Genomic DNA, 19,190 nt, shown 5'->3' with positions numbered 1-19,190 from the left:
TTTTAGGGGGAAATGTTTCATCAAACAATTAATCGTAGAACAATTAAATTCTTACTCAAAGTTTAAAAAAAAAAAAAACTATGTCGCCGACAGTGTATACGTGGCTTTCCGCAAAAATGAAAAAAAAAAATCTCAGTAACAGTATAGAAATTTATTTAATTAATACCAGGAAATAAAGAATAGATGAATAAATACAAATATAACAGCTTCCTAGTTCAAGTCCGAATAATGTGATATTCTTATATGAGAGTTGCCTCGCTTCAGATTACAAGTTAATAATTCGCAGGCAAAATTACTGGGCGAGAGAGGGGAGACAACTGAAACAGAAAGTCTTCCTTGGGTAGATAAGTTTGAGCTGTGCTTGCCAATTTCTCTACTCGCAACATACATTTATTGACTCGCAACATTCATTTCTTGACTCGAAACCCTGAAGCATTCATTTCTCGACTCGCAACATTCATTTCTCGACTAGCAAGATTCATTTATCGACCTGCAACATTCATTTCTCGACTCGCAACTCGCATTTCTCTTCTCGGAACAATTATTTTAGACTCGCAACTCGTATATTTCGATCTGCAACATTTTCACTACTCGCGACGTTCATTTCTCGACTCGCAACATTCATTTATCGACTCGCAACATTCATTTCTCAACCTGCAATATTCATTTCTCGACTCGCAATATTTATTTCTCAACTCGCAACATTAATTTTTTGGCGACTCGCAACATTCATTTCTCGACTCGCAACCTTCACTTCTCGACTCGCAACATTCATTTCTCGACTCGCAACATTAATTTATCGATTTCCATTTCTCCATGATCCATACTCGCGACTCCATTTTTCAGCTTGTAGCCTACAGAATGTCATCCTGTTCTACAATGAGTAGATCATTATTGTTGTTGATTGTACTAAAATACAATGCAGTATACCACACAGTGTGTATATATATATGTGTGTGTTTCAATTGCAATAGACAAAACATATGTTAACACGTTTGAATGTGCGCTTAATTATATAATAATCGATATCATACAGCTGTTTCGTCCTTATGAATACGACAGTGATGCCATGGACATCATACAGCTGTTTCGTTCTTCTAGGACATGTCAGTGATGCTAGGGATAGTGAGTGATCCTAGGGACATCATACAACTGTTTTGTCCTTCTATGACTCGTCAGTGATGTTAGGGACATCATACAGCTGTTTCGTCCTTCTAGGACTCGTCAGTGATGCTAGGGACATCATACAGCTGTTTCGTCCTTCTAGGACACATCAGTGATGCTAGGGACATCATACAGCTGTTTCGTCATTCTAGGGCTCATCAGTGATGCTAGGGACATCATACAGCTGTTTCGTCCTTCTAGGACACATCAGTGATGTTAGGGACATCATACAGCTGTTTCGTCCTTCTAGGGCTCATCAGTGGTGCTAGGGACATCATACAGCTGTTTCGTCCTTCTAGGACACATCAGTGATGCCATAGGGGCCAAAAGGGTGGAAATCGAGATAGGCATTCGGGCAAACCCAAGTGGGCCTGAACATATTCTAAAATATGGAAAGACCTGCTATTTAAAGTTGATTAAATCAATTTATTATCTTCTGGATAATGAATGATAAAGTCCACCGGCAGAACTTTACATTTAAAACACAAAAGGTGAATTATGCGTATGATACCAGATACCGAGGGAATATTGTAAAACTGCATCATGGGACTATTTCGTCCTACTTTGTCTCGTAACTGATGCCCGGGGTCAAAAGTATGTGAGCAGTCTGCATCGCATTATCATATCTGCAAATGTCGCATGTTTGAATTAATTTTTTCATGGGACCATAAAGAAATACTATAATGCTTTCGGGAAACTTTATATACTATATAAATCCGTTCTGTTAATATTTACATATTTATGTTAAAACACAAGTAAATTGCCTGCGATACAAATTTTTATTTATTATAATTTTTTTTTATTGTTATTTTATAGATTTTCTTAATTAAAAAAAACCCACTGTGAACAAATCTGAATAAAATTCGCGGATTTTCAAACAAGTCCGAATTGGCCTATTAGTTTAAAAAAATATGATGGGCGGACGAAAGGACTCTTTCAGGCTGCATCCAGTACAATTCAAACAAAACCAAAATCAATTTAGAATTCAGTCTACATTTACACAAATGCATATTAAAACAATTAACGCAGTTCACACGTCCTTTTAAATACTCTCTATGTCACGAACCAGTATATATATTATAGTCAAGTACAATGCACATTTATGTCCGGGAGGGCGCAGTTTTTGTGTGTCTTTTTTTTTTATTTTTTTTAGCATCCAATATGACACTACTTGTAAACTCTGTAGGAAGTTTATGAGGCATAGTCATGTTACCTATTTCGACCAAGTCTTTCATGCAAAAACGGTAAGATTTCCTGCGTACTGCATGCCTCACGTGGCTCGGACAACGGGATATTCTCTCTATTAAATTACCGTTTAGTGTTTTGTTTTGGCTTGTTTTTAATTCATATGTATACCTGTGTGTGGAACATTAAAGCATGCGTAAGTAAATTCAAGATGAAACTGAAACCCATTGGGTTCAAATATTCATCTTTTCTTTAAAAAAAACACAACAAAAAACAAACACGGACGTGGATTACTCATTGTGTGTTACAAATAATGCCATAAAAAAAATTCACCTGCACGCTATCAAGAGTTCGTTTCGCACGCACGTGTGTACTATGCGATACAGAAACACTTGAATTCGACTATTGTTATAAAAATTGCCTGGATGTGTGCACACCGGAACACATGCGACTTCCTGATTTGGATACACACACGCCACTACACAAATAAATTGACCACGTGTGTGGTTAGTGGGGCGTGCACACGGTCCTTTTAGCCTGCTATAGCTTGAGCGCCAGGGACTGAGTGAGCAGACGATACCGTGTGTCTATCTCGACGGTGTAAGATCGATAGGACTTCGTGATTCCACGAGACCGCATGCGAGCTGCTTTGTGTGGAATATTTGAAGAAAATATTTGAAAACTGGTTGGAAAAAATGAGTAAATCACAGTTATCTATTGACGAACTGGTTACTGCTGATTTAGGACTATTGAAAGAAAAGGAGGTAAGTAAAATATATTAAAAATAGCCATACACCGTTATACGTGTGTCCATTATTTAGATGTACAATTGAATAATTAGCATAATATACAATTGTATTCGAGAATAATGTTTCTTTCTTATCAAGCATTTCGCATTTTCTCTTTCTTCTTAATAAACAGTGTTCATTGGCTCATAGATGATCGTTTCCTTTGTTAGATATATACAAATAATGTAATGCCGTTTTTCCCCCGTGCGTATAGATCTAACATGAGTCATCTTTTTTAGAACGGGAAATTTCCCCCCCAAGATAATTGGCATGAATACCGTTAGGCGTTATTGAGGAGTGTCTCGATAATCTCAGTTTGTGTTGAATAACTTGCATCATATACACAGGGGAAATGATTTCTTCCTTACTTATATTACCCAACTTCTAATTAATACCTATATATATAGTAATATAGTTTATAAAGAAAATCAATTTTTTCGTTTTTTCTTGTTTTTTTGTTTTGTTTTGTTATTTGCTTTTTTATTTGTAAATTATGTATTAAAGTTGGTGGTGAAATGGAATATCTTATGCCCTTATTTCTAAATTTGGCCTAATTTTGATTTTAGTTCAGTATTTTTTTTTTTTTTTTTTGTAATTACCAATCCCATTTCGACTGCATGGATCCATACTGTACGCGACTAAAACGTAGGCTAGTGCATTTAATAGCAGCAGTCATGACTCAACTTGCAGTAAAATAATGTAATATATTTTTGCTGAATAGAAGCCATACACATAGATTGATAGGCTGTAAATAATATTTAGTATCAAATTTTAAATGTTATACCTAGAAATGGGCTTTTGCTTTATGACCTTGCCAAGGATTTCCTAAAAGGCAAGTGTTGCTCCGCTCCGTTTGTATGAAAATATATCAAAAAATACAATAAAAATCATTGAATGCAGTTATGATTATCAAATAGGTACTCTTGTTATGTCCTTTCAAAGTCAAGTGCAAGATTTTGTTTTAAAAGGGCAGCTAGGTAGAAAGGCTTTTATAAAATCAATTTCTATAACTGATATTCTATGCTTTGTTTTAATATTTGTTTTATTTTGTTAACTCTCAAAAATTTATTTTAAAATTTGGGTGGAATTTTGATACATATGTTCTGTAGGCCATTGTTGTGCCAGATGTTGCCTCGACCTTGTAGATCAGTAATTTGAGCTGACCATTCAATGGCCAATGTCGACTTGACCTGATGAATGTGATACCATCTGCTTGTTAGATAGATCGCACCTTGGAGAAAGGAGTCTTTATTTAGTTTAGGTCAAATCTCTCCTGGTTGATGTCCCTTCCCTTAAATTTTAAAACCCAGGGGGGCGATTGAATTACTTGGTTGTTTGCTGGGCCATCAGAAAGCCAGCTTCTTGTATACAATTTAAAAATTTTCCAAAGTGGCCAATTCAGCTTGATATTTTAACGAAAAATTCCATTACCAATTGATGTAAGCAGCTTTTATCTGGAGCTAAATGGCAGAACCTTTCCATAAATCCATAACAATTTATTGATGTACAGCATTGCCATATGTGAGGACACAGTACTCTGTTGTAAAGACGGATTGTCAGATGTCATCATGTGTGATGTGATATTGAAATGTGAAAGCAAGGGGTCAGTGTGGTTGGTGCATATAGTGTTAAATAAGGTCACTGTCACTCATCTGCGGAGCCTGCTTCTTTAGCTCGGGAGGTACCCCCATGGATATTGCCGGATAAGCATGCTGGAGTCCTGGGTTTGATTCCTGTCTTGGCGCTAAACAAGAATTAAATCAATGCTAAGCTGTAAAAGGAAATTGAAAGGTTGATATATAGTTTTCTGATTGGTTGCTTTCCTATTACATGTAACTGGTGCATTGTGGTATTATTTTTCATCCATCCATAGGACTGCATGGCAAATATTGATCTGCTCTGCAGTACTCTTGCTTAGAAATAGACTGCAGGGTAATTAAACGATTGATATGTTAAACTAATTTTTATTGGATTTAAAAATAAAGTTATTACCAAGTTAAAGTCTTTCATGTAGCTAATGGGCGACATTTGTTCAAGCTATGAATCTATCAGTGAGTTAGAGATACTAGCCATATTAACTGCCAGAAATGTCACATATTGTACAAATGTGGCAAACAAAGAGATCAGTGCTCTCATTCCGTAGGTATAGGTTTTCTGTGACACATGTAGAGGTTACGACAGTAGATTTTCTGTGACATATGTAGGGGTTACAACAGTATTAGGTTTTCTGTGACACATGTGGGGATTACGACAGTATAGATTTTCTGTGACACATGTAGGGGTTACAACAGTAGATTTTCTGTGACACATGTAGGGGTTACGACAGTATTGGTTTCCTGTGACACATGTGGGGATTACGACAGTATAGGTTTTCTGTGACACATCTGGGGTTAAGTAGATTTTCTGTGACACATGTAGCCTTGTAGGGGTTACAACAGTATAGGTTTTCTGTGACACATGTGGGGATTACGACAGTATCACATGTGGGGATTACGACAGTATCACATGTGGGGATTACGACAGTATTGGTTTTCTGTGACACATCTGGGGTTAAGTAGATTTTCTGTGACACATGTGGGGATTACGACAGTATAGGTTTTCTGTGACACATGTGGGGATTACGACAGTAGATTTTCTGTGACACATGTGGGGGTTACGACAGTAGGTTTTCTGTGACACATGTAGGGATTATGACAGTATTGGTTTTCTGTGACACATGTGGGGGTTACGACAAAATAGAGTATAGGTTTTCTGTGACACATGTAGGGGTTACGACAGTATAGGTTTTCTGTGACACATGTGGGGGTTACGACAGTAGGTTTTCTGTGACACATGAGGGGGTTACGACAGTAATGAGTACAGGTTTTCTGTGACACATGTTGGGATTACGACAGTATAGATTTTCTGTGACACATGTAGGGGTTACGACAGTATTGGTTTTCTGTGACACATGTAGGGGTTACGACAGTAGGTTTTCTGTGACACATGTGGGGATTACGACAGTAGGTTTTCTGTGACACATGTAGGGGTTACGACAGTAGATTTTCTGTGACACATGTAGGGGTTACAACAGTATAGGTTTTCTGTGACACATGTAGGGGTTACGACAGTAGGTTTTCTGTGACACATGTGGGGATTACGACAGTATAGGTTTTCTGTGACACATGTAGGGGTTACGACAGTAGGTTTTCTGTGACACATGAGGGGGTTACGACAGTAGGTTTTCTGTGACACATGTAGGGGTTAAGACAGTAGGTTTTCTGTGACACATGAGGGGGTTACGACAGTAATGAGTACAGGTTTTCTGTGACACATGTGGGGATTACGACAGTATAGGTTTTCTGTGACACATGTGACAGGTTCAACAGTAATAAAAGTTAGCCACATCTTTATACTTTCCAGTAAGTTCTTTTAAAAGTTGTTTTTTATATAATTTGTTTTATGACACCACAGGTAATTAATAAGATATTGTTGATCATGATCAGGGGTGTGTGAATACACTTGAAAAAAGGCAGCCAAAGAAAAAATAAAACAGGGCTTTATTAAAAGTTTAATTTAAAGATGCTTTGTCGAAATTGTGTAAGTTATCTGATATAGTTCTAGATATATATGGCGTTTTATGTTGTTTTTAAGTCACCTGTGACAAAGTCTCATGTGACCTATATTCTAATCGCCTTTTGTTGGTCGCCGTGCATCATCCGTCCATAAACAATTTACATTTTCGACTTCTTCTCCAAAATCGCTGAACCAAATTCTATGAAATTTAGCAGGAAGCGTTATGGCTAAAGATCATCCAAAATTGTGAATTATATGGTCCCCATCCCCAGGGGCCTGAGGGGTGGGGCCAAAAAGGGGCAATTGACTAAACCTTTTCATAGATGGAAGGGTCTTAAGGTGCTTTGCCAAATTTGTGAATTGAATGACTGTGGGGTCTCGCGTTTGCCCCTGGGGTGGGGTAAACTTTACTATAGGTTAGATAGGGAAATCACAATTTTGACAATTTGGAATTCATTCTAACATTATCAGCATGGGGTAGCAGCTCAATTGTCTCCAGATGTTGGCCCTGACTGACCCCCTAGGCTGATGGGCAAGGCCAGAAAGTGTCAATTAAATTAACTCAAATACTTCAAAACTCAGGTGACCATCAAGGCCCATGAGGCTGTTCTTTTAAAAGCTCTTTAAAGACTTGAATAAGATTCAAAGGAATAACTGTGCATTTGTTAAATATTTATGTATACATGCACATATATACATGTATATACATGTGTATTGTCTTAAACTTTTCCTTTTTGGCCTTGAATTGATTAATACTCATTACTATAGGAATAGTTGTGGTGTCCCCTGATACATATACATAAGTGAACATCTCTAATATATACACACCAAAGTTTGTCTAACAGGAGATGGCTTTTCCTCCTTTTCCAGTATTTAAGTGTTTGTTCATTTGGATGGAAATTGACATTTATGACCAAGAATATTCTCACACTTGCACACTTCAAATAAAACAATATGTGTTAGTATGTAGGTTAAATGTATTTTCAATAGAAAAAATCTGGGTTGACCTTGACTTCAGGGCTGAAGGTTACTAGCATAACATATATCATGCTTCATAGTCATACAAGTATTACATCTATATAACTACATTGTTGTAATAAGAGCCAGGTTCTATTATTCTGTAGATATGAGCATGAAGGTCATCAAAAATTTTAATCACCTGTTTATTCATATTTGTGTCCTATCCACATCCAGTGTCATATGAGGACAGGTGTCAAGAGAACACCTCATTTATATATCATTTAGAGAAGATGACCTGGAGCTTTTCTTATAAAACACATCAAAAACAAGTCTGTTAGATAGCTCATATGTACTGCGACTGGGATAGGTGCATCTTCACTAGCCAAGGGTTCATCACATATACCTTAGTCTTCAGATTATCATGCCCTGGCTTTTTAGGACATCTTACATGTCAGGGTTGACAGTCAGTGTGAATGGTAATAGTGATATAACTGAGTGGAGTGTCATACTTGGGGTGTCATGTCAGTGTGACAGTACTATACGTTTCCATTGAGAGGGCCCAGGACTTTGTCTGAGGGCTTTATGGGGCCGTTAATGGGCCCCATTCCCAATTGGAATTATTTCATTTTATAATGCCCAATTCCCGAAATCTGCAGTTTACTCCTGAAAAAAATCTTTCCCAATTCACCAATTTTCTTCCCAAAATGAGACAAAAAGGCCCAATCCCAAATCAGTGAGAAAAAGCCCTGAGGCCCAACCATCTGCACACATTTGACTTTTTAAAAAAATACAAAGCCCCATGAAAGCAAAGCTAAATTTGTCATATGCTATGAAGGCTACATTATTAGCCTATATACCAGTATTTCACAATGGAAGTATTTGTAACCCAACTACCTATTCAAAATCATAGATACCATCAATGTGTAATTTTGGAGGTTATTTAAAGTTTTTAAAAAATCATTAGAATCTATTGAATAAAATAAATTCTTTATTATAGCTTTTTCAAACGTGTGTTTTATCAACAACAGAATGTGCTAGGACAGGTTTAGAATTCATGCTTTGTCCTTGAAATGCTACGTAGAACTTTATTGTCCTTAGAACATTACCATACATACTCTGGTTTAAGTCCTGAGCATTGATTCATGCATGTTAAAGAGATTTTTGAACCTACTCTTCAAGTTGTTTGACAAATTAAATGTTACCATACTTGTGCAGTGGTGTTAACATTGATTATAAGTCCTCAGCTTTGCTAGAGATTTTTGTGCCTTCTCTTGAAGGAAAAGCTGTTAGTGCCATGTTCACACTCCAATATTATAACTGTTTTAGATATATTTATTCGATACAGAAAAATATAAAGAACTTTTATTTTAAACAAATGATTTTTGTTGCTGTCACCCATTTTAAGGTCTCACAGTGATTACTGTATATATATATATAAATTTTGTAATTCCATTTTAGAATAAAATCACTCATGAAATAAGGATTTATTTAGAATTTGTTGTTAATGTTTGATTTTTATTAAAATCTATATGTTTCAGTAGACCTGCTTGGCCAAGCCAGGCTATCATAAAAATCTAATTCACATATTATTGTGATGTGTTGTTTTTTTTCAAAATAACAGGAGACATAAAAAGTATTTTTTGCTTTCTGCTTCCCTATCGACCATACTTGATTGTGCCTAGTAACATTAACTTTTTACATCATATTGCAGATTTTAAGGAAGTACTGAATTATGATCAATTTCCTAAAAACCCTGTGTAAAATTATGAAATAAAATAAAACTGACAAAAAATCAAAATGAACTGGCCGGCTCACAGTTCACAGGTGACTAATACCAAGCAAAACAAATAAAAAACTGAGGCCGGCCTATATTTCAGAATTTTCTGTGGAAATTCCGAGTTAATTTAAGACTTTTTCAGTAGATTGGCCTTGTCATTAATTGACATAATATTGTAAGATGGGGAAGTTTGTATGTTTTTTTGTGATGATCTTCATTCTCCAAATTATTGCAGATATGGAAAGATTGAAATTCTGCCACAATAAATAATTCAGTGTTTGTTTGGGATGTATTATTGTTTAGTAGATATGATATTGTTAACAAAACTACCCTCCAGACTCTTCAAATGACAGTACAGTGTAATACTTTAGGGAGTGAATTTTGGGATTTGCTTTAAACTTATTGTACTGGCCATGGCTAGACATGTAATTATGTATAATTTTAATTTTACAGAAGGACTTGGAACAGTCGTCTAATGACTCCTCAAGCAATAGTTCTGGGAGTACCGAGAGTGCAGATGAGACGTCTAGGGGGAACTGGTCAGGTCGACTTGACTTCCTTCTCTCCTGTATTGGGTATGCCATAGGCCTAGGAAACATTTGGAGGTTCCCTTATCTCTGCTATAAAAATGGAGGCGGTATGTATCAATGTTGTCCGAACAATTGATAATTTAAAATTGATTGTACGTGTGCTTCCATATGGACTAAGAAAATGATTAATATTAAGTAGGTGTAACTTGTTTGCAGTTGTTAAAAAATAAATAAAGTTTATATTTTTATCTATACATTTAAAAATGATAAGCTTCGCAATTAATTAAATTTTATTGATTATGAAATTCCATGATCCATTACAGTATTTTATCTTGTAATAAGCCCCAGGGTGCCAACACATGAACTTTGACCTCAAGTAGAGGATCGGCTGGTAGACATATCATTACAAAACTCACTTAGGTTCTTGCTTGTTTACCAGACATGTCATTTTTTAAAACAGGCCATTTTGTCGGGTCATTTATTCAGGATGTCATGATAGTGTCTTGTACATATGTCGTATGATGTTTGTGATATGAACATAATAAATAGAAGACAGGTCACTTACCTGTATGTGATGAAATAAAGAATTTTTGAACTGAAGCCATGGAGAGTTTCAATATATATTTATTAGTTACTTACAATTTTGATATCTCTAAAATGGGTATTTTTATAACCAAAGTTTCTCTATATATTTATTAATCACATACAATTTTGATATCTCTAAAATGTGTATTTTTATAACCAGAGTTTATATATTATTAGTTACGTACAATTTTTATATCTCTAAAATGTGTATTTTTATATTCAGAGGTTCTCTATATATTTATTAGTTACGTACAATTTTGATATCTCTAAAATGTGTATTTTTATATTCAGAGTTTCTCTATATATTTATTAGTTACATACAATTTTGATAACTCTAAAATGTGTATTTTTATAACCGGAGTTTCTCTATATATTTATTACTTACATACAGTTTGATATATCTCTAAAATGGGTATTTTTATAACCAGAGTTTCTCTATATATTTATTAGTTACGTACAATTTTGATAACTCTAAAATGGGTATTTTTATAACCAGAGTTTCTCTATATATTTATTTGTTACATACAATTTTGATAACTCTAAAATGTGTATTTTTATATTCAGAGTTTCAATATATATTTATTTGTTACACATAATTTTGATAACTCTAAAATGAGTATTTCTATAACCAGAGTTTCTATATATATTTATTTGTTACACATAATTCTGATATATCTCTAAAATGGGTATTTCTATTTTTAGGAGCCTTCCTTATTCCTTACTCTATATTTCTGGTACTTTGTGGCATTCCGCTGTTTTTCATGGAGGTGATATTCGGACAGTTTGGAAGCCTAAGTCCTATCACAATCTGGAGGATCTGTCCACTATTCAAGGGTAAGTTCACACTTTTATACTTCAAATCTCAAATTCATTTTCAAGACCACTTTTAATTACCGCTTTAGGCCATTAACAAAGAAACTTGTTCTTCATATATTGCTGAACTAACCTACTTGGTCGATGTCAATCCTCAAATTAGAGGTTACGGCCACGTAACCTCAGGTGAATTAAGATCCAAGATGTGTGTGTTTGAAGCTCCCTGTGACCCTCGTCAGTTTGTGTTTCTCACGAAGCTGAGAAACAGATCGTGATCTCAGCTTCGTGAGAAACAGATCGATCTGTGCAGTTGTGGTTGTGTCCTTTGGCAAGACACTTTACCCTAATTGCTCTGGATTGCATGTGACAGGCCTCCCATTATTGTTCAATGAGGTAGTCACCAACTACTACAAGGAGACCCGACCCCTGGCTGTTCATGGGGCAGTAAACCCAGCAAACAAACAAACAAACAAACAAACTGACACAACCTGAAACTAAAGGAACCAAACTGGAGGAAAGCTGGAGTACATGGAGAAAAAGCCACTGGCCTACGGTCAGTACCTGGCAACTTCCCCACCTGGGTTTCGAACTCGCAACCCAGAGGTGGCGGGCTGGTGATATTTGAAGAGCTTTGAACTGCATTACATGTTCCCTTCAATATAGGTAATTGAAATTAGGACCAAGAAATTATTCTTTTCATTTGAAATACAAATGATCAATTATTATTAATTCTGTCTTAGATTTATATATTGAACATATTGAAATACTCTATGGTAATCTTATCATATTCTAAAATTTTATTTCTCTACTTCAAATTTAAACATGTACAGATAAGCCAAGTACAAAATGTTGAAATAATTGCTGAATGCTGATAGCAACATATTTGATTTGTATGAGATAAAACAAGCTCTAATTGTTTTAGCTCATTGTGTGTACACCAAACCAGGTATTTCATTGATTACAAATTCAAATATAGTAATGATTACAACAAATCTGAACATATTTGCTTTCATGAATTTTTATCAAAAATTACAAGAGGTCCATAACCATGCAGATAAGTGGTTTAAAATTACAGATACAGATAAATGCATGTGTTTGCAGCAGATGGCTATTTATAGCTTGATCCCGGATGCATATGGGTCAATAAATGTAATAGCTTGATTTAATGTACAAGTTTTAGACAAACCTCTTTGAACGAGGTGCAGTGCAGTGAAAGTGCATTCCTCATGATGGCAGGCTTTTGGTCATTAACAAGTCAGATTTTAAAGTCTTATTGTATTTTAGTTTTTCTGAAATGGCGGTAAGCTTATTTATAGATGTGGAGAGTAAAATCAACTAAATAGTTTTAGTGTTTGTGGACACATTTACAATGCAGGATTTCACAGAATATTTAATCACAGTCTGTTTGTCTCAGTTATAATGATGATGTATCTAGCTTGTCTCAAGGTAGAGGTCTTACATGTATATTAAAGGCTGAAATGTTTAATTATTCAAAAAAAATTGTAATATATGTTTCATGTTTTTATAGCATAATTCATTTAAATGAATGGGATCTACCATAATTCTTCACACTAAACATTGTTTGTTTTAATTGATAATGTATAATGAAAAAAACATACGAAACTTTCTTTTTCCATGAATAATATATGAAAAATATGATTTTGTGTTGAAATTTGTAATCATTATTTCTATAATATGATTACTTACAATTATAGCATTGACTTTATTGCTACCAAACTGTGATATGAATCTTTTCTTCAAATGTCTTCTGGCCAAAGGAAAAGTTGTCATTTTTATTCTATCATGATTGAACATTATCAATTATCAACTTTATCATGTCTATGCAACACAAATTTCAGCTCTGTGTATTTTTGTCATTTCACCTTTTCATTAGCATAGATGTTCTCTGAACACCATCTTTCCATCAATAATAGTTTTTTGTGCAACAGGTTTTTAGTGTGATCTACCTGAGCAAATCTGAACATCATATACAAGATTTCAATCAATATAATGCATTAAAGTTTCGTAGGAAAGACCTTGGTTAGTGAAGCAAAGAAAGATAACAGTTTATTGTACGCATGAAATATCCGCATCAGTGATAAAACAGCAGTCTATGATATAATCAGTTTTTTATCATCTCGAATGTCTTTAAAGTTTGAGACAGCTTTTACCCTTAAAGTTCAAACTTTTGTCATATGCACCTGCAAGAATTAATGCTGTCAAATGTTACCATGTATGTTTTATAGAATTATACCTGCTGCCCCCATTGCATGATCATAAAAGACGACTAAATTTGGGATCTTATCTTTTCTCTTTGTTCTTAACAACTTTCTTCTTCCTAATATCTCCCAAGAACAACTTTCTTCTTCCTAATATCTCCCTTGACACTGTCTCACGTTTGGCCTTTTGTTGAGTGTTCACAACTGTAAGGAAAGCTTTGGGTTATGTCCCCTGGCCGGGACTTACCAGAGTCTATAATCACAGTAGTTGCTACTCTTGCGTAATGATAAGCAATGACTAATTTGCCTGTGTCTGCTGGGTGTTTTCAGAAGTATAGTTCAGTGAGGTAGCACTATAAATTTGACATTAGTTTCATGCTATTACAAGGAGACAAACACAAACATTCACCACATGCATGTATCTCTCACACAGGGGAGGCCATATTTTAAATGTCCTTAGCTGTTGACTGGACCAAACCAACTGCAAATACTATTTTGATATTTCGAAGTACGATTGAATTATATATATCAAACATCTAATTTTTAATCAAAATTTTAACCAGTAATCGGACGTCTCATGAAATGTTTTTTTGACAGTTATACTGTATTTAAATGATAATGGGGATTTTGAGAAGTTTAGTATTATTCCTAATCACAGCAGAAATAAATTACATTGGCCACCTGTCAGTCTGTCCCATTATTGGTGGAAGGACGTAGAAATAAATGACATTGACCACCTGATAGTCTGTCCCATTATTGGTGGAAGGACGTAGAAATAAATGACATTGACCACCTGATAGTCTGTCCTATTATTGGTGGAAGGACGTAGAAATAAATGACATTGACCACCTGATAGTCTGTCCAATTATTGGTGGAAGGACGTAGAAATAAATGACATTGACCACCTGATAGTCTGTCCCATTATTGGTGGAAGGACGTAGAAATAAATGACATTGACCACCATTTTTCAATTTCAATGTAATAGAACTAAGTGAGGTGGCCACACACCTGGATACATATATAACCTGCTAACATAAATCTGGAAAGATGGCAATTTTATGTCTGGTGCCCTCACCAGGCCTTGCTTGCCATCAACCAAACCTAATCCCCATCAACCAAACTTTATTGACTAGCCAGAAATACCTGCAGCTATTACCACTGCACCACATCCAGGTTCATAAAAAAAGTTTACCTCTGCAGTGAGCATAGTGACAAATTGTAAGATGAATTAGATATATATTTAAATCTTTGATTCACTATCTTAGATGATAATACAAGTGAAAATAATGTGGGAATCTTAAGTGAATGGCACTAAATCAATTTTTATTGACCAGCCAATAAGGAGAAGAGATCACAGCACAGGACAATAAATTATGTATGGGTTGTATCACAGACACTGGGAAATGGCTGTTTGTAGGGTAAGGGATTCTGTTGTTGTTTATCATGACTTTATAAATGAGTCAAACCTCTATAAAGGCCACTCAAGGAAGCAGACAAAAGTGAAAAATATACAAAGAGTGACTGTAAGGGCCACAAAATATGTAGCTATAGCCTAACTTTATAGACAGGGTTTTGTTATATACAGGTAGCAGTTTCAACTGAATAAATTCTTTAAATAAAAAAGAGTTATCCAAGAAATACTCTTTTATTTTCTGGATCTATGATGAAGTTAATTCATTATAGAGAAAGTACAATATCACTATAATTGGGGATCATTTAGACTGGCTGACCTCTGCAGGCCCAATGACTAAACTTTCTCTCTGCAGGTACAGACTGCCTGGGTATATATTTAGATATCATGGTGAGGGATGCAGGCCCTATGGACTTTTTTTGTTAGTTTGTTTATCCTCCTAGCTGATCTCTGCAGGTATAGACTTCCTGGGTATACATATTTAGATATCATGGTGAGGGTTGCAGGCCCTATGGACCTTTTTTGTTAGTTTGTTTATCCTAGCTGATCTCTGCAGGTACAGACTTCCTGGGTATACATATTTAGATATCGTGGTGAGGGTTGCAGGCCCTATGGGCCTTTTCGTTAGCTTGTTGATCCTCCTTTGGTTGCCCCCACTGTGTTAGCATATAGATATGAAAAACAGAACTGATCAGAGAACCTCCAGGCCATGTATGATCTGTATAACCAATAACACCCTAGGCCTCTTATCATGTTCATATGGGGACCACAAGTACCTTATCATGTTCATATGGGGACCACCAGTACCTTATCATGTTCATATGGGGACCACCAGTACCTTATCATGTTCATATGGGGACCACAAGTACCTTATCATGTTCATATGGGGACCACCAGTACCTTATCATGTTCATATGGGGACCACAAGTACCGTATCATGTTCATATGGGGACCACCAGTACCTTCAAATACACCTTCCTTTTCATGGCTTCTTTGGAGTTTTCCATGCATATAGGCTGAGAAATAAAAATTTAATGTTTAATATATGTACCAGGACCACCAATGAAGACCTATAAAATCAATGCACTTCATTTCCATGATTCTCTGTGGTTTTTTATATGAGCAGGCCAAAAAATAAGCTTCTGTTTCATGTTCCTAGCATTGAAGCAATATATCTTGAGCCATTATTAGAAAAGTTCTTTTGAAGTCAAGATCATAATTTATGTGTGAATTATGGTTGTGTATGTGGCAATGTGAAACATAGCATTAGTTTGTTGAGGCCTTATAGACAAACAAAATAACACTTTGACCCCTACGTATTCCGTATTCCTTGTGGTTTCCTGTCAGTAATAATGACTGCCTTTGAGACTGTCGAATACAATAAAGATGAATTACCTGTGTTGGTTATAGGGAGTGTACTCTACATGGTGTTCGTTTGGAGGGATGTCGATCCTACACAGGTTTCATTATCATGAAAAGCGAGCGATGCATCTCCATTAGTTACTTACTTCAGGCCTTTCTCTTTAACTGTTTTATGTAATCTTAATCCTATATAATGAAGAAAAAACCAAAAAGCAATCCTGCCTCTCAAATGATTAGTTCAGTTTAAAGAAAATTATCAGATATAATCCTTTTTCCATAGTATTTCGGGTATATGAATTCCCCAGCTGTTACAGATATATATAAAACATCTTTCTTATTATCATTACCACCACCCCTTACCATAATTACATAAATGAGAGTTACAGACTGCATTTGGGTGGTCTAAACAAATTAAACCTTGATACTGCCAGGAATCTAGGGATTGGTAGGCTGTAGCAGCATTTCACCGACATTCAGGAAAATAACATCAGGGTTTTGACGGATTTCTATTTATAGGGGAAGTATTAAATATAATAAAACCCAAAATACATACATTGAGATCACAGGAATCCTTTGATTAAAGGTCATAAAGATAATTAAAAAAAGGACTTAAATATCTTTTGCACAATGCATTAACAATTAGGTTGAAATTTGGAAAATGCAGGGTCAATTATTGACTATGAGATGAGGGTCACTAGCTGGAATCGTGATGTTGGCACTGTGATGTTCAGTTGACATGATCAATATAGATAAGTATGTGATAGGTCATTGCAAGAAATATTTGTTAGCCCCTAAATGGCAGCTCCGGCTGTATGGTCCCCAGGGAGTTGAAAAAGGCATTTGGCTGGTTGCTAAAGGCCTAATAACCAGGGATTCCAGATAATGATTAGTGAACTGCTTTGAGACAGCTATGTTGCTGTGATATGGTGAAATTTTAAGAACTCAGATTATTCTTGTTATTACTAGGTTTATATTCTTCAATCAAAATTCATTATATTGTTTGAAAGTCTAATTGTGATACTGCAAAGGCTTGTAGAAAAGACACATACACAAACAACACCTCTGAAAATGCTGAATAACAAGCATTTACAGCTGATCCAAGGTCAGCAAACTCATTTAAACCTTCAGTATAGTAGGTAAACAACATCAGGGAAACCTCATCCCTTAACTACTGCTGGCTGTCATTTATAATGGAGGTCACTGTCTGCACTTTTTGGGACTGTCAACAGGTTGGGACAGTTGTATGGGACAGAGTAAACCGAAATAGAATTGATTAATGGTGTCCTGTCTACACTCTACGCCACCAGCGTTTTGATGTAAACTACAAAATATACATACAACTGAAAAAGTAGAGGCAGCTAGGGAACAATAGAATTTCTTTGTGATCCAATTACAGTAATTATTCATTCACTTCAAATCTTTGTCAGAGATTTGGGATCTTTAATTTATGAAGGTTGGGGGTGCGGTGGCCGAGTGCTTAAGTGTTATCACTAGCCCTTCACCTCTGGATTGCCTTGCAAGTTCGAAACCCAAGTGTGGGGCAATTGCCAGGAACTGACTCTAGGTTGGTGGTCCCCCCCCCCTCCCACCCTCAGTGAAATATTGGCACCCTTTCACATTATTAGTAAATTATATAAATTAGTAAATAAATAGGAAGGGGTGGCTATAGGTTTCCTCCCCGTCTGTCTGTCTGTCCACTCAGATTTGTTTTCCACACTTTTCTCAGCCATGCGTTAAGGTTTGGTTTTGTTTATTTTGTTTAACGTCCTATTAACATGTTTGTGAAATCCAGTATGAATAGCCACATATCAAGTTTGAGTTTCAGGGTTTTTGGGTCAAGGTCACTGTTACTATTTAGCAGGGGCGGGTTGGGGACATGTAATGTTATGCAATATACCTATTATGCTTGTTTTCCCTATTGCCAGTCAATAGATGCATGGTACATGAAAGATTGGAGAATGCATACAGGTCAAACAAAAAAGGTAAATGTTCCTGTGTGATGTTGTGAAGGCTGGCTAACAAAAGATGCTTACGGGGACAGAATGTATATATAGATCAGACAAAAAATGTAAATGTCACCTGTGTTATGTTGTGAAGCCTTTGAATCTACTTTCAAAAGGAAAAGGGATGTGTCAAGGTGCTTCTATTCGACCTCACCTTTTAAAATACACTTCAAAAACTAAACAAAGGGCCATAACTCTATATAGAAAAAATTGAAAGATGGAGCACTTCACTTTCCCAATCGAGCACATTTTATATGAGGAAAAGCCAGTCCATTTATATTAATCAGATGGATACTGCCACTTATTGATGAGTTTGGTCTTGCAGACCATTTTGACTTAATGACTTGTTTAGCCTGGCTGGCCAGCCGTCAATTTGTCCTGGATGGATACCATGTAAGCTTGTTCACTAATTGACTGATATTTATGTAATATATACGACAAATATTATTATATACAATGGCCAAAAGCAGACTGCCAAAACTTTGTTACTTGTAACAAGTTTTCGTCAACAAATATGTATGTAGATAACAAATATGTATGTAGATATTTGGTCTACAAACAAATCTGGTACTTTATTAGCAGGTTTTTCACACAAAATATGTACATACCTTATTTTGTTGACAAAAACATGTTACTGCTAACATTGTTTTGGCAGTCCGTTTTCAGTCATCATAATTATATCATGCATGTGCAATGAATATATTAAACAGCATTTCAGCAGTTTACAATTTTTAATTATAAATTACATTATTATAAAATTTATCATAGCTGCATGATGGCCAATAGTAAATGGAAAGATGTATTCTTCTGGATTTTTTGATTTTTTGATTTTTGCCAC

The 19,190-nt window shown here is 35.5% G+C and overlaps 1 protein-coding gene across 1 annotated transcript in view; it reads left to right on the top strand.

Moving 5' to 3' along the window:
• Nucleotides 1-2,894: 2,894 nt before the first annotated feature.
• LOC117330914 (sodium- and chloride-dependent glycine transporter 1-like) overlaps nucleotides 2,895-19,190 on the top strand; it is a 47,000-nt gene continuing 30,704 nt past the window's right edge. Inside the window, exons 1-3 of the mRNA XM_033889472.1 lie at nucleotides 2,895-3,113; nucleotides 9,883-10,066; nucleotides 11,247-11,378. Of these exons, the coding sequence (XP_033745363.1) occupies nucleotides 3,045-3,113; nucleotides 9,883-10,066; nucleotides 11,247-11,378 (385 nt within the window). The 5' untranslated portion in view covers nucleotides 2,895-3,044. The remainder of the gene's footprint in view (nucleotides 3,114-9,882; nucleotides 10,067-11,246; nucleotides 11,379-19,190) is intronic.

Source organism: Pecten maximus, chromosome 7 (genome assembly GCF_902652985.1).
Source record: "Pecten maximus chromosome 7, xPecMax1.1, whole genome shotgun sequence".
Classification (NCBI taxonomy): Eukaryota; Metazoa; Mollusca; class Bivalvia; order Pectinida; family Pectinidae; genus Pecten; species Pecten maximus.
The sequence above is the reverse complement of the archived record's forward strand: the minus strand, read 5'-3'. Positions and strand labels throughout refer to the sequence as shown.